Source organism: Mixophyes fleayi, chromosome 9 (assembly GCF_038048845.1).
Source record: "Mixophyes fleayi isolate aMixFle1 chromosome 9, aMixFle1.hap1, whole genome shotgun sequence".
Lineage (NCBI taxonomy): Eukaryota > Metazoa > Chordata > Amphibia > Anura > Limnodynastidae > Mixophyes > Mixophyes fleayi.
Window position 1 is genome coordinate 47,430,946 of NC_134410.1, and position 17,121 is coordinate 47,448,066.

A 17,121-nucleotide genomic window follows, 5' to 3' on the forward strand; every position below is an offset into this window, starting at 1 on the left:
TTTCAACCTATCACTCTCCTCTGGTGTAGTACCCTCCTCATTTAAACACGCTCTCATCTCTCCTATCCTCAAGAAACCCAATCTCGACCCCACATCTCTTGCTAATTATCGCCCTCTCTCTTCTCCCCTATGCCTCCAAATTACTTGAGCGGATTGTCTGCAGCTGCCTAACCAGGCACCTCTCGGACAATTCCCTCCTTGACCCTCTCCAATCCGGCTACCGCCCCCTCCATTCTACCAAAACTGCCCTGGCCAAGGTTACTAATGATCGCCTATCAGCCAAATCCATGGGTCACTTCTTCCTACTCATCCTCCTTGACCTCTCCGCAGCCTTTGACTCCGTGGACCACCCCCTCCTGCTGCAAACTCTTCTCTCTCTCGGCCTCTCTTGTTCTGTCCATGCCTGGTTCACCTCATACCTCGCTAACCACTCCTTCTCTGTATCCACGTCTGGTTCTTCCTCCTCCCCCTACCCTCTCGCTGTAGGAGTCCCACAGGGCTCCGTTCTCGGCCCTCTACTCTTTTCGCTCTATACTTCCTCCCTTGGTGCTCTCATCTCCTCCTTTGGTCTTCAGTTTCACCTTTTATGCTGACGACATTCAACTCTACATCTCTTCACCTGATCTTTCCTCCACCCTCCTCGCTCAGGTATCTGACTGCTTCTCCGTCATCTCCTCCTGGATGTCGGAGCACTTTCTCAAAATCAATATTTCCAAAACTGAACTCATTGTCTTTCCTCCGCCCAGCCTCGCATCCCACCATGACCTCTCCATTGTCGTCAACACCACCACCATCTGCTCTGTCACCCAACTCCGCTGCCTGGGTGTCACCCTTCGACTCTTCTCTCTCTTTTGCCCCCCACATTCATTCCCTTGCCCAAGCCTGTCGCTTTCAACTATGCAACATCGCCTGCATCCGTCCCTTTCTCTCTCAGGAGGCGACCAAAACCATCATCCACGCACTCATCATCTCCCGCCTCGATTATTGTAACCTCCTCCTCACTGGCCTCCCCACTCCCGTCTCTCCCCTCTCCGCTCTATACTCAATGCGGCCGCAAGACTCATCTTCCTCTCACGCCTCTTCTCCTCTGCCTCCCCTCTCAGCCTCTACACTGGCTCCCCTTCCCCTACAGAATTCTTTTCAAACTCCTGACCACCACTTATAAGGCTCTCTCCCACTCTACTGCCCCTTATATCTCTAACCTCCTCTCCATTCACACTCCCGCCCGCTCCCTGCGCTCGGCCAATGACCGCCGCCTCTCCTCCACTCTGATCACCTCTTGCCATTCCAGAATCCAGGACTTTTTCCGTGCAGCCCCCCCTTCACTGGAATGACCTCCCTCGCTCCATCTGTCTCTCTCCTACTCTGTGCTCCTTCAAACGTGCACTCAAAACTCACCGCTTTCTCAAAGCCTACCAACCATCCACTTAACCCCCATCTCCTCCACTTATTCTCCCCTCTCTCCCATTGCCTCAACTGGCTCCTCTTGTGCCTGGTCTGTTTACCCTCCCTTAGGATGTAAGCTCGCATGAGCAGGGCCCTGTTCCCTCCTGTTTCCTTACCCGTTCTTCTGCTCCGTGTTTATTGCATCAGCCTGCCTGGAGTTTCTGAAGTATTGGTACTTTTTGTTTATTGTTCTGTACTGTTATACCCTGTATAGTCTACTGTTTGTACTATGTGCGGCACTGCGGAAATCTTGTGGCGCCTAACAAATAAATGATAATAATAATAATAATCTCTATATTTTGGATGGAATTCTATATGAAAATACATCTTGGGGTTTAACAGCTCTGTAATCTAGTGGAATAAACACTGTAAAATATAGGTGTACAGTAGCATAAATTAGGACAGAAGAAAGCCTTATTTGAACAGAGATCTTGAATTCAAAAAAGTAATTGTCCTTTATCGTGGACTATAGTAATTTCTGTTATCTTTCAGTGTTAAGCCATGTGCACACAGCTGTATTTATTCCTGTCTCCTCTACATCCCATTTTAGGAATAGGAAATGAAGGAGAGATGGACACTTGCATGGAGATACATTATCTGTAGCACCATATAAATATACAAGAATGATGGTGATAGAGATTGTTCAACCATAGAAATGTTATCCCAGATCACCCCCCCTTCATCATCATTTATATAGTGTAAATCCCCCCCTTTCATGAAACAAAACTTTCTCCGTAAATAATGCTCGCTTTAGCCTAAATTAGGAGTTAAATTAAATCATAAGAGTAAAGGGATATCAGTGATTAAAGCTTAGTCTTCGTACAGTGCGCAAAGTTTCCCTAGAATCATCACAGAAGCAAAAATCCTCCCATTACAAAACATATGAACATATTTGCCAACTCTCCCGGATTGTCCCGGAGACTCCCGCATTTGCCCACTTCCTAGTGAAGTGGGCAGAATTAGGTCCAAAACACACCGGGAATCGCGTCATTTGGCCCTGTGTTTGCGCCATTACGTCACGGGGCTGGGTCCAAAATGACACAAATTTTTGAAACCCCACCCCCCACCACGCCCACATTCCCCGGCAGACTCCCAGAAGCCAACTTTCGAAAGTTGCCAAGTGAGCTGGTTCAAAATCCAGGTATTTTTTTACATAGTGGATATAGTGTTGTGATCTTAGACATCCCTAAAACTATGTAATTGTAATCTTAAATTTTATCTTGCTTTGCAATAATAAAATATTGTTTTGGAACAGATCTGCAGAAATCAGACACTTCAGTGCCTAGCCCTCACTCAACACATCTGCCTCATCAGTTGAAACATCTGCATTATCCCTCTCAACAAACTTTGTGCTGGCGCACAGTTTAATTGTATTTATTGTTTGGGCGATAACACTTTTTGATTACAACTCCTCTGGCAGCACTGAACACACATTCAGACAATACAAATTGTCTGAACGTGTGGTGAGTGAAAATTTAATAATTCAGGAAACTTAGAAAATTCTGGCTACTAGTAATGCTTCGACTTCCAATATTCCAGCAGAAAATAATCAAATAGAAATACTAGAGGGAAATTCATAATTAGAGGAGCTTGTTTAAGCGTTTCTTATTAATGCACAAGTCAGTTTTCTGCTTGTAAGATTTTTAACAAATATACTGGTTGTATGATGCATACAGAATACAATTGTGTTTTGGACATGTCAGTGGTGTGCAATGTAAAATGTGTGCAAAAAAAGAAAAAGATACTATAGTACTGTTTACACAACCATATAGCAAATGCACTGAGCACACGAGTGTACAGTAGCTTGGTCTACAAATAGTAATAATCACAGAGAATCCACACATCTTTCCTCTTCTTCAATTCAGTAAAAATGAGTGTCCAAGTGGCTTTAAACCCCATCTATAGTGCATAAGACATGCTATTTTTTTGATGCTTGCCTATTAGCTCCTTTACATTGCAGCCACCATGAATGTCCCAATTTGTCAGTGGGCGTCCAGTGTTTGGCAAATTTTTGGATGAACCAGGAAATATCATAAATGAGTTAAGTAGCTGCAAAGCTCTAAAACTCATCCAGATTTCCAAAATGACCTGAAATCTATTAGCCCATATTTAACATACCGCACACATGGGCATATTTCAGAGGAAGAAAAGAAAGAAGAAAATAGGCCACGCTCTACATTCATCCGTCACTCTAAGCACCTGTGTACACTCCTCCTTTTCCATCAAGAGACCTAAATGAACTGACTTGAGACAGTGCTCGCCCTAAACTTATTAAACGAATCTATGTTTTTAAATGGACGCTTTATATATAATAAATCTTAAGAGAAAACCAGAAGTTGACAATATCACGTACAATACAATCACAACGCCATTCCTTGGCCCCATGTGTAGTTGTATGTAATTTGGAACTTGCTCACAGCCACATCAATTCTGACTATTTTAAGAAGACAAACGACTTCAGAAAAAAGTTGACAATGTGCATTTTTAAAAAACAATGAACCTTTACAGCCCTTATAAAGGTCAAGATTAGATTCATTTTAATAAAATTTCCCCAAAATGTTTACTGGGACATAAAATGGGTACCCATCCTCATTTAGCTACAGCTGTTCATGAAGAGGTTTATAAACGCTATCCACAGAAATTTACTAAAAAGGGTGGTGCACCATGAAAAGCTATTACTCATAATAATAAAAAAAAATTGTGCATTTACATTGACAAAGTACATTGCAAATTCAGATATAATGCATTTTATTGTACATTGAAAATTAGTGCAAAAAAAAATAAAATTCATTCTTGCCTACTCTCCCTGATTGTCCAGGAGACTCCCATATTTTGGGGACTCCCAGAAGAGAAGACCACTTACACAGGTACCACCCAATCTTCTTGCGAAGTGGGCAGATCCATAAGGACGCGACTTACATTATCACATCCCCCCTGCACTCGCCCTTTAGATCTCCCAGAGGGGAGGTATATATAAATACATATAAAAATGGCATTACCTATTGCACCTTTTGCTTTTGTCTTTTAAATTGCATTATTAAAATGATAGCCATTATGCAAGCAAACATTTACCTGAAACTTCTTCAGGAGCCTCTTTAGTTTCTATGGATCGCGTTCCCTCCGACTGGTTAGCAGCCATAATTGTGTCACTAAAAAATATGAAAATAACACTTTAGGTCTTAGAAATAAAATGGTTCATTTCACTTAAAGGTATTCTCCCTCAGAAATACATGTAATCCAGAGCAGTGTGGATGGTTAAATGTGATATGTAGTGTCACTACTTTATTAGCCTGCAGTCTTGTTTTGTGGTCTTGGCACATTTGATTAGGTTATTACTAGGCTTGGCTATGATAATGAGGGTAGTAAACATTTTCCCTGGGACATCATTTCCACAATATAATGTTTAAAAATTTCATCCACAAAGAGCTGGGTCAATTAGAAGCATCAAGGCTCCAACAGAGGGTCTTTGGATATGTCAGGGATCTAAAGGTGAAGGTCATACGTTGCCATATGTGAGCCCTATATTAATCATTGTGCTACTTAATTCCTGCTGTGAAATATCTTCTAAGTCATAATTAGGGATCTATTTGTAAAGCTATCTCTGCTGTTTAAGCAGACTTCCAAAGCCCAAATGACTATGATTTTATGCACTCTAAATGCGCATTGACTTATTGTATATCTGCAACGTTTTGCAGGGCAAAAAGCTGGTGCAAATGAGTGCACTTAGGTAGATAGGGACGATCCTTGCTGAGAGCAGATTAGCATACAAATTAACCTGGTTTTGTGTATATATAGTAGAGATGGGCGGGCTTGGTTCCCCGAGAACCGAACCCACCCGCACTTTGCCTATCCAAGTGGCTCGGTACTCTCCCGCCCGCTCGGATTCCAAATCGAGGCCGAACGTCATCGTGGCGTCGTCGGATCTCAGGGCTCGGTTCTCGCGATAATTGAAATCCAGAAATGCCCACCTCCGCAGCAATCCATCGCCATTTGACAGAGGGACAGAGCAGGGTGTAGTCACAGGCTGATTAGAGCAGGGACAGAGAATATACCTTATTCTTCATCTAATTGTGATAACAGTTCTGATTACAATTGATAGAGAAGAGAGGAGGATAGAGGAGTCTTTTTTTTCAATATTTGGCACTACAAGTGCTTTGGGGTGTCCCCCATTCTTTTCCATTAATATTTCTGGCTGTCAAAAGTCATATTTGTCAGCAGTATCTAAAACAATTTGTAGCACTACAAGTACTTTGGGCTCATAATGGATTCAAAGCAGTCCACATATGAGCAGAATCAGCAAACAGGTTCTGTCACCAGTCCTGATGGTAGTGTTCCCAGTACGACATCTGGGAAAGGCGTGTCAAACTACACAGTCTTTGGAAATCAGTCAAAAAGAACGCATAGATAGCCACCAAACTACATTGGTCCATTTATTTTTACTTTCTAATTCTACAGTCTATGCAGGCTGCTTTTTTCTATTCAACTACAAGTGGAGGGTGTAATATGCACCCAAAGACGATGGCTGCATTGCCAATAGGCTAAAATGAAGAGGAAGACAACTAGGTTTGTGTGCAGAATTAAGGACGGCCTACCAGGGATTAAACTGTTTTCTTCCTAATTTATTAGCTTTAGAATTACCTTACTTATCCAAGAAACAGGTGGAGAACTAAATTAGGTTATTTTATGCCCAAAAACATTGATTTTAAACAAAATTGCAAAACAAAACCAAACAAAACCAAAACACGCAAGGGCGGTTTGGCAAAACCAAAGCCAAAACACGACGGTAATCCAGATCCAAAACCAAAACCAAAACACGGGGGTCAGTGAGCATCTGTAATATATAGGCATATGTGAGTACACAAAAACAATCAGAGAGCAGGATTGAGTTATTTATTATTTATAGTTTCTAAGTGGGGTGTATCCCCTCTACTTCAGACCTCCGAAGAATGAATCCATTCATCTTTCTGTCTGGCCTCCTGTTTTTTTGGGCACGACCTGCCCCGTGCCCCCCCCCCCCCCACCACACCCACACACACACCCATCTCTCATTGATTTACTTCTCCTATTATCATTGCAGAGCAGCAACCATAACTTTCCTTTGATAGCCCCACTTTTCTCCTCCATTCCCATTGTTACCCCTGAAGAGAAAAAAGTTGTTGCATTGTGCAATGGTTAACAATTTTGCATCGGAAAATGATTGCTTATTTTACGTTTCTCTGTTATTTTTTAAGAAAAAAAAGATTAAAAAACAAAACAAAACATACTACCTGTCCAACCAAGCTATCGGTTGTAGAGCGAGACTGAAGGTCTTTTTGTGCCCATACACTTTATAAATTTTAATCTTGGGGGAAAAATTGCTTTTTTCATTTGGAGTATATTGTTCTGGGGCTCTGGTCATGTTTGATAAAGTTCCTGCTGAGATCCACTAGATGTTCTGCTCAGTTGGAGGTATCAGGACTAATGCGGTTATATTATATTGCTGCAAATTATGCTCATTCTATCCTCGCAATACCTTACTGTATAAAACTAGAAAAATGGCACATAAAATCAATTGATGTAACCCACTACCGCACAGAAAATCCTTTAAAAAATATAATATAATTAGACATGGGACTCTAATTATGTACAAATATTTAACTACTGGTAGAATGCCACAGGTTCCCAGAAAGTATTAATGCGCTACAATATTTTAAAGTTTCCCAACCTCCTCAGTGTGTGCTAGTAATGCAGAACAGCTGGCTGGGATGAATTGTTTTTCCGAAAATCTAACAGGAGGAAATGCCTTTGGTGTAAAGGGTCACATGCAGTCTGTAATTACACAGTAAAGAAAAAGGGGAAAAAAAATCATCTTAAAACCAGCCAATATTTTGTAGACCAGTCCAAACCATGGCTTTAAACAGGTCATGTTAATGACTCTGCTAATAAAAGCTCTATTACTAAACATTGACAAACTTTACTAGCTTTCAAAAATAGAATCTGTAAAACAACAATAAAATACAAGAGTTCACCTAATCTAATCAGCCATACAGACATTTCAATTAATTTACTTACACAAGAGAACCATTGTTTTCAAGGCAACTAGTAAACACAATACATACGCTATATTTGTTTACATGAATATAAAGTTAACATGGATGGCTATTTTTAATATTTTTTTACAGAGATCTTCCTCCCTTCTTTTATTTAGCAATACTGTGGGCGCCTCTTACAAGAATTCAGGTAATAGACCAAGGGGTAAATGTATCAAGCTACGAGTTTTTGGCGGGTTTGAAAAGTGGAGATGTTGCCTATAGCAACCAGTCAGATTCTAGCTATTATTTTGTAGAATGTTCTAAATAAATAACTAGAATGTTATTGGTTGCTATAGACAACATAACATCTCCTCTTTCAAACCGGCCGAAAACTCGCAGCTTCATACATTTACCCCAAAGAGTCTAATTTACAACTGTAACCCCTATCCTATCTCTAATCGTTTTCTAGATTGTTTTGAACTAGTAGTGCTATTGTGTATTGTATCAATCCTGTAAAGGAATCTTTAGAAACATCTTTTCTAGCTGAGAGTATCAAACATTTACATTTCCTGCAGACTCCTCATCTTCAGGAGTCTGGGCACATTTAGTCCTCTGTCCATGTCTAGCACACAAGCCGCATAAGAAACCACATATCATTGGGTTTCTTTGTGCTACAAAGTTCAAACCACTGATGTCTGTCAGACAGTGCTGAAGGGGGTGGGGATGGACATAGACAGATGACTACATAAGTTCAGCACCTAAAGATGGTCACATATACAGGGGTTATATTTGCTAAATGTTTTTAAAATTTTAACCCAGGGTTATTTCTGCAACGAGGCAGCAATTTTTGGAGGTCATCAAACCAAAGGAACTTCATTTAAGAGAGCCAAAATTTCTATTTTCATCAGGAAAATAACTGTATGAGCACAAACCACTAATAGAACTCCCTACTGTTACTGAGACATTCTATTCACCGTTTTATATTCATCGGGCATTTTAGTGTGAAAAACATGACTGTAGAAAGGTGTTGGTGTGGAGACATCTACACATGATTGGTGCTGCAGCCATCTATTTTATTACGTCTAACATTTCATATCACTACAAATGTGCACTTAAAGTTTGCTGCCATAATGGCATGTGTGACCACGAGGTACCCAAACAGGGTACAATTTCCAGTTACTCACTGAACTGTTACTCCCCCAGGGAAGACAGAAAAGTCTTACTTATGGTCCGGCTAAGTAACCTGAGCACACACAGATTTGTAATTTTAGTGTTTATTATGTTTTGTTTGTTTTTTTTTGCTTTAAAACAGGGAGTCTATCGCGATGTATCTAAAATATGCATTAATGTATTCTTTGATTCATTCTCACCACTAACATGCAAAAGAAAACATTTAAAAAAACAAACAAAAACATTACATAAAAGGAATACATCTTCCCCTTCTCTTTTCTTTCTCTTCCTCTTTTTCCCTCCTTTCCACACCTATCCTTGTTTGTCACTTATTATTTGTGTTTATTACTTGAATTGTTTGAAAATAAATGATGGATTGGATTGCTTGTTTCAGACCCAATCACTGTGTTTTGTTCCATCTATTGTACTCTTTTCTCAATAAAAACAGATTACACAAAAAAAAATTATGTAAAAGACATACTTAAAGTAGTACTGCATTTTTTATTGTTGATTTTTAACAAAATGTCCATTCATTTGTTAAGAGCTTTGTCTTGGTAAACACCGCGTAAGATCAAAGTGCCCGTATTTCTGTACGTTTCCTTCCATAGCCAAAAGTTTGTATGTTCTCCCTATGTTTGCGTGGGTTTCCTCCGGCTGCTCCGGTTTTCTCCCACACTCCGAAAACATATTGGTAGGTTAATTGGCTGCTATTAAATTGCCCTTAGTCTCTCTCGGTCTGTGTGTGTGTGTTAGGGGATTGAGATTGCAAGCTCCAATGGGGCAGGGTCTGATGTGAATGAGTTCTCTGTACAGCGCTGCGGAATTAGTGGCGCTATATAAATAAATCGATGATGATGATGATGGTGATGGTGATATGTTCTAAAATTGAACTCCCATCATTTTCTGGCAGAGACCAGTTGTTAGACTTAAAACTGCACACACAGATTAAAAGGATTGTTAGGCCTAACTGAAACGGCCAGTTCTGTGAGACAATTTGGCATCACACATGTCAGGACTTAAATAGACAGGTTTGGATGATGAGAGATTGGGCCAAACAATGTGACCCTATAGCATACTTGCCCACTTTCTTCAGCTCCCTTTCCGGGAGCCAGCCAGTGGAGGGGGGCGTGAGGGGGGCTGGACGGCCAAAATGACATCATTTGGCCCCGCCCCCTGTGACGGCATGACGCAAACGCGTCATTTGACAACGGGAGCGGGACCAAACGCCGCGATTCACTGGGAATCGCGGCATTTGGGATCTAGTTCTGCCCACTTCACTAGGAAGTGGGGCACTTCCTAGTGAAGTGGCCAGAATTCGGGAGATTGCCACACTCGCCTGGGAGTCCAGGAGACTCTCGCAAAATGCGGGAGTCTCCCGGACATTCCGGGAGAGTTGGCAAGTATGCCCTATAATAAAGAGCATTTCCTGTTTCCCCCAATAACACCACACACGCCGATTGTCAGCTGACCAGACTTCCAGTGAAACTCTTCCAACAGTAATTAGTCAATGGTCAGTATCGCCCTCATTGTTAGGTTCCCAACATGTGCATAGTAAATCACAGCATGCTCAGTTTCATATTATAGGAAAGCAGCATCTACCTTAACTCCTAACAATAAAAGACAAAACAGTGCAGTCGTGGGAAGGGCCAAGGAGATTTAAAAAGAAAAAAAAATTGCACTCCTGTAAAACCAAACTGGTAATCTGTGCATGTAGATTTTGTAAATTGTTTTAAAACGGCAATAGTAGATGCAATTGCATTGTTATTTTAAATAAATAATAACGTAAAATATAAACATTGTTATCTTTGAATATAAGAGAACATGATTACACTTCGCAGTGAAGTTATTAAGCCTTTGAGAGGACAAAACCACAACTTGGAGAAGAAAAGCTGCTAACTACAGGAAACACAGAGTATGATCCTGACACAGCAGGCAGCCTTCAATCTAGTGGATCCAATATCAAAGGCTGAGAAATGCAAAACTTTATCACGTCCCTTCCTGTGACCCACCCGTGCCCATAAAATGTTCCTGCAAGTTTCTGTTCTGCCACTTAGATCCATCAATGTGCACGGTTGTAAATGTAAATAGAGCTCAGGGCAGTATCACAGCACAGTACATAGTCGTACAAACATTATGACAGAGTATTATAGCTTTGATCATTAAAGCACAGCCTGCTCATACTATGAGCTCATTATTTTCATCCGCCATTCCCAGCATATAACACTTAAAACCTGTAAGCGAGCTCTAAACAGAGCAGCCTCATTCTCTTTTCAGTTATTTGAATATATGAAGTCTATTTGCTTACATGTTTATAATATTATCCCGGGGTGCAGGCAGTGTGAGCCTAAGTTGTAATGTCTGCGTTTATCCACATTCAGGTTTCAGTAGAAGCATCTTGTGATATACTGTAGACCAGGGATTAGACATTTATTTGGGGTTGCGACAAACCCTCTGACACAACATCATGAATAAACGGGAATAAGTTTGCGATCCACAGCAGCCAGTTAGTTTAATTTACCAATATAATACGATTTACTGGTAAAACCTTACTGCATATCTTCATATTTTTTCAACTGCTACCAAATACAAATCTTTTTTGCCAATCTATATTGGTAACTTGATACATAAATGGGTCCTGACTCACTAGTTCAGAATCACTGCTGTAGACAGAATGATAGAATATGGATCTCTCAAGTCTTTGCTTACTCTCCCAGAATGTCCGGGAGGCCCCCGGGATATTGGAAAGTATGCCAACATCCTAGATAAGGTCTCTACCTCCAGAATCTAGCTACACCAGCTTGTGCATGCGTGTGATTAGGCAACACACTCAAGACTTTTCCCCTAGTCATTTTCCCTAGGATGCACTGGTCATACCTCCAGGGGGAGCCAGGGGCAGCGGCACACAGCGCCAAAGAATATGTAGTTCCCATATAGCAGATCCACTCATCCTGCATCCACACTCCAGCCAGGGGGATCCTTAAATAGACTGCCTCAGCATGTGGACAGAGAGACTGCCCCCCCCACGTGACCTCAAGAGACTCTGGACGATCATCCTTTCTCAACCAATGAAAACAGGTGATTGGAAGATTTGAGAGCGTGAAATGAAAGCATGACAGAAGAAGAGCTGGATCACAGGATCCGGTAAGTAAAAACTCTGTAAAGAGAGATAGCAGTATACATAAGAGACAGGTGAGCATAGGCAAACCGAGGATGGTTTCCTAGTGCCTGGAAGCCCCCCTCCAAGCCTAGGGCACTGTATAATTGAGGTGGCTGGACCCTTCCCCCGCTTCACACGGCTCTGCTTGAAAAGGGAGAGCTGTATGCACCTAACAGTAGTCCACGCAACATTGCCTATGTTTATAATGGGAATAGAAAGAATTGGAGAGCAGCCAAGCACTGTCTAAAATTATAGCCACGTCCCCATGCATGCTGATCACGCCCACTGGTGGCGTGGTGTGGAAACTACCATCTACAAATCCTGCGTTTGCCCCTGGTAAGGGGAATAATGAGGCTAAGAATGGCGGAAATGAGAATGGAGAAAGTAAAAGCAAGCAATAGGGGGCAAAGGATAGTATAGAAAGTGCAATTGGAGACAGCCATAAGTGAGGGAACAGAAAGAGAGGAGAGAGATAACAAGAAGGCATCTGTAAAGAGGAACAGAAAGATAAAAAGTAAAATTAAAGCGGAAATAAATAGGGGTAAGAGTGAGGGTTAAAGAGAACAGCAGTGGTGGAGTAATAAAGCAAAGGGAGAATAAGTGGAGATACTAACTCTTACTAGCTCTAGGAGCTAACAGGAGGATGGACCAGAAGCAGAAAGAGTAATAAAAAGGTTTTATAGGGCAGTTTATGCAAGTTGTAGGAAGTGAAATAAGACTAATAAAACTATGGAAAAGAAACAAAAACCGAATAGAATATTTTGTGAGGCAATTAAAAATTTAATAGACAGATTTTTCCTAGTTAAAGAATTTCTAGACAATTTATCAAGCCCCATCAATATGAAAGAACATTATAAACACAGAGGATTTTTTTTTTCTTTGCTCTATTCAATAAACCATATTGTAATTATTCTTGCCCTCATTACCAAGCTGTAGTATTAAATAACTTTAAATTCATGGGGGCTGATTAAATCTGGCATGATAAGGGAAACTAGTCCCTCGTAAAAAAAATATGGCAATGTTGGGTTGATTTCCTTTGAGACTAAGATATTGCACTCAATCCATTTGTAATCATCTATTGTATATAGTACAGAAAACAACGGAAGAATTTTAGCTAGAATAACAAATTAGTTGTTTCAGGTCATTGTTCATGCAAACAAGCAAAACACAATAAATTGTTGAAATATATAGGTTTTAAAGCCCAGCAAAACTTTAAAAGCTCACTATCCAGTTTAAATCCCAGCCAGATCCGCTGCCAGTGTTAAATGTTGCCCCCTGGTAGCTTCATAAACAAGCAGTCATTTCCAGGACAAGTGAAGCTAGCCAGATATCCTGCATCAAGTTCCCTTTTCTGGAATGAAATATACCACCAAATAACAAAGCAGCATTACCAATCCATTCCAGTACTGCAGAGGAAATGTAAAAATAAAATAAAATGTTGTACATCCAAGGTCCATTGCAATCTGCATAGTGTTGCCTTTTTCAGAAGTACACAGGGAGCAGGGGAGAGCTGGCAAAGTTTAGCCCGGGGGGCAAGACTCGACTTAGCAGCCTATTTTAAAGGGAAAAAAATTCAGGTGGCACAGTGACCCAGCTCAAGATAGCCCACTAAGGGACCGGCCCGGGGGCGAGATGCTCCCCTGCTCCCAGCCCAGCCTGTCCCTGACAGGGAGGCATGTACAAAAACTATAGGGTAGGGCAGTGGTCGGCAAACCCCGGCACGCCTGCCAAACTCAGCACGCAGAGCACTTTAATCTGGCACGCCGGAGCTCCTCATCTGATTCACTAAAGCAGCAGAGACGGCCGAAACGGAGCTTCTACTCATGCTGTTTCGTCTATCACCGGCTGCTTTATTGCAGCAGCTCCCAGGTTTTGCTGTGGAATTGAAGATTGTAAGTGGGAGGACAACTATGTAGCATTCTATGTATTGGGGGCACTACTGTGTCATAATTTGAACTGGGGCACCACTGTGTGGCACAACATGACTGTTTATGTGCTGATCTCATTACTATTAATATTATGATATTAGCATAATAAAATAAGACAATCAAATGTAAGAAAATAAATATACAAACACAAATATGTAACTGGCACACCTGGGCTTGACTATATTTTACTAGGCACAGTGATAGGAAAAGGTTGCCAACCGCTGGGGTAGGGCATACTTACCACCTTTTTGTTCTTCCCTCCAGGGGACCCCAGAGGGGATGTGAAGTCTGAGGACGGGTGGAGAGAGGGGGACAGGGAGCGGTCATTAACGTCAATTTGGCCAAAGTGACGCGATTCACTGCAAATCGTGTCATGGAGATTCCCATCCTGCACTAGGAAGTGGGCAGGATGCGGGAGAATGGCCTGCTCTTCCAGGAGTCCAGGAAACCAACCCGGAATTCAGGAGTCTACTGGACATTCCGGGAGAGTGGACAAGTATGGGGTAGGGTCATTATGAAAATGTAAATAAGAATACATTTTCTTGTCTTGTGTGTCTTAAGTACATTGAAGTAGGTTTCACTGAAGTCATTGTCCTTTAATCCTAATATACACTCTGTGGCCATTTTACTAGGTACACCTACTCAAAAATGCAAATACCTAATCAGCCAATCATGTGGCAGCAACTGAAAGCATAAAAGCATGCAGTCATGGTAAAGAGGTTCAGTTTTTGTTCAAACCAAACACAGAATGAGGAAGAAAGTGACTTTGACCTTAGAATGATTGTTGGTGCCAGATAGAAGGGTCTGAGTATCTCAGAAACTGCTGATCACCTGGGATTTTCACACACAGCAATCTCTAGTGTTTACAGAGAATAATGCACAGTTTTGTGAACGAAAACACCTTGTTAATGAGAAAGGTTAGAGGAGAATGCCAGACTGGTTCACGCAGACAGAAAGGTGACAGTAACTCAAATAACCATACATTACAACAGTGGTATGCAGAAGAGCATCTCTGAGCACACAGCATGTCGAACCTTGAAGTGGATGGACTACAGACCATACCGGGTTCCACTCCTCGCAGTTAAGAAAAGGAAATTGAGGCTAGAGTGGGCACAGTACCGCCAAAAGTGGACAGATAAAGATTGGAAAAATGTTGCCTGGCCTGCCAAAGCTCAATTTCTGCTGCAACATGAAAATGGTAGGGTCAGAATTTGGTGTAAACAATATAGATCCATGAATCCATCCTGCATTGTGTCAACAGTGCAGGCTGGTGGCGGTAGTGTAATCAAGTGGGGAATGTTTTATTGCCAAACATTAGGCCCGTTAACACCAACCAATCATGTTTTAAATGCTAAAGCCTCCCCGAGTATAGTTGCTGACCATGTACATCCCTTTATGGCCACAATCAACCCATCTTCTAAAGGTCACTTCCAGCAGGATAAGGCACAATGCACACGTTATCTCAAACATGTCTCTATAGTCACGCGATCATATTCCAATAGGGCACCTTTGGGACATGGTGGAATGACAGATTTGCAGCATGAATGTGCAGTCAACATATCTGCAGCAACTGCGTGATGCCATCAAGTCAACTTGGACCACAATATCTAAGGATCATTTCCAGAGCCTTGTTAAATCCATGCCATGAAGAATTCAGGCAGCTCTATGGGCAATAGGGGGGTTCTACGCAGTACTATAATGAAAGACTTACCTAAAAAAGTGGCCACTGAGAATATATTCCAATTAACCAGAGTTGTTGTTTAACTTTTAAGATAATGCCACCCTCTTCAGTGTAAGCAAAACTTTTTGGGTTCAATTAATCTTCTACAAAAATGTATTCAAATCGAATACTTTCATTCTATATAAGACCACTCTTGTTATGACGACTGTTTTGGCTGTGTTTTATAAGGAAGTATTTTATTTTTTTCAGTTCTGCATTAAAATATGGTACTCAGCTAGGAAGTTTCTACATACAGGCCATGTCAACACTGTCAGTTTGTGACCTTCTACACTGCTGGAGACTATGCTAAACTGAACTATGCATTAGTCCATATAGGATACCTCATTATACCTGAACTTGTCTGGGCCATGCGGAGAAATCACAGACTCAAATGATTGCCATGTATACGTTATTCTCAGAAATGACAGTTCCCAGTGGCATTGCTTGTTTGTATTTAGTCCCTGGGTAGAATCTTAAAAGTCTCCAACCTTTTTCAAGTTTTCAATTAGGCTCCGTCTATAGCACGTCCCATAATGAACAAGACAACACAAACCCCTTACAGATGAGCCCTAAACAGGGTGAGCCAGCTGTCCGTAGCGGAGATATGGTCAGGGCCACAACACAATGCGCCACTGTGGTCTTTATCTGCCACTCTTATTGCTCAAACTGGCCAACATTACCTCCCTCAGTCTTAGTTAGGCTCAATACAAGGAAGGTCAATTATGCAGTGAAAAATGGATCAAGTGCAGTGCAAAAATTAGTCCTATTAGTGCTGCTCATTTCAATTTCAATAACTGTATTTAGATTTAGATGTATTTATTTTAGATTTCCCTCAAAGCATATTGGGTATACAGAATAGGGTGAAGATATGATGGTTCTAGGGAGTGACTTCCTCAGTGGTCTGACACATACCCAGGGCTCCAACGTCTACTCCTACAGCCCCTGAATACACCATGGTCTGGGGAAATATTGTCTCAAAGCAAACATATTATTTTCTAATTCCTTTATTGTAATCAGAAAACACAAAAAATTAGGACGATTAGGGCACTAACAAAGATTACAAATGCCAAACACCCACACTGTGCCCAAGGCTGATCAATCAAGACATACAAAGGAAAAGGAAATATTTTACAGGAGACCTTGGAAATGTAGCTGAAGACACCCAGATATTACCTGCTTGCCTCTATCTTGCTGTCGGTGAGACAGTGATCTAGTCCTGGGGACACCCCACTTTTCATAGGCTCACACCAGTGTGAAGATATGCAGACCAGCATCACCTGCTAGAGGCAGTCTAGTAGGGATGGTTATTACCCAGTTAGCACCTCCCAAACACTGATCCTAGTGTGGGACCCCTGTTCTTTGAGAGAGGGTTGCCATGTCTTAGGCAAGAGGGCTATAGGCCTGGCTTATCTGTGGAGGTTGGCATGTTTAAATTTCTCTCTCCTTCTCCAGGCCTCCCATTGTGAAACTGACCGATTCGGTATGTGTGCGCAACTTAACAGAGAGAAACAACTAGATGCAGCACTGCTGGCCTCTACCTGATCTTGGCAGCCTTTCTTACTACAGTCATGGCCAAAAGTTTTGAGAATTACACAAATCTTATTTTTCACAAAGTCTGCTGCCTCAGTTTTTATGATGGCAATTTGCATATACTCCAGAATGTCATGAAAAGTGATCAGATGATTTGCA

The 17,121-nt window shown here is 41.5% G+C and overlaps 1 protein-coding gene across 6 annotated transcripts in view; it reads right to left on the minus strand.

The window, feature by feature from the left end:
* KIAA1210 (KIAA1210 ortholog) overlaps nucleotides 1–17,121 on the minus strand; it is a 99,312-nt gene that overhangs the window by 49,487 nt on the left and 32,704 nt on the right. For 4 of the 6 annotated variants that reach the window (XM_075184278.1, XM_075184279.1, XM_075184277.1 and 1 more), the window contains exon 2: nucleotides 4,519–4,595. The exons of 1 other annotated variant lie outside the window; for it this stretch is intronic. In XM_075184278.1, the coding sequence (XP_075040379.1) occupies nucleotides 4,519–4,585 (67 nt within the window). In that variant the 5' untranslated portion in view covers nucleotides 4,586–4,595. Of the gene's footprint in view, nucleotides 1–4,518; nucleotides 4,596–5,281; nucleotides 5,407–17,121 lie in introns of those variants that run through there. One more of the 6 variants, XM_075184280.1, reaches the window with a different exon arrangement.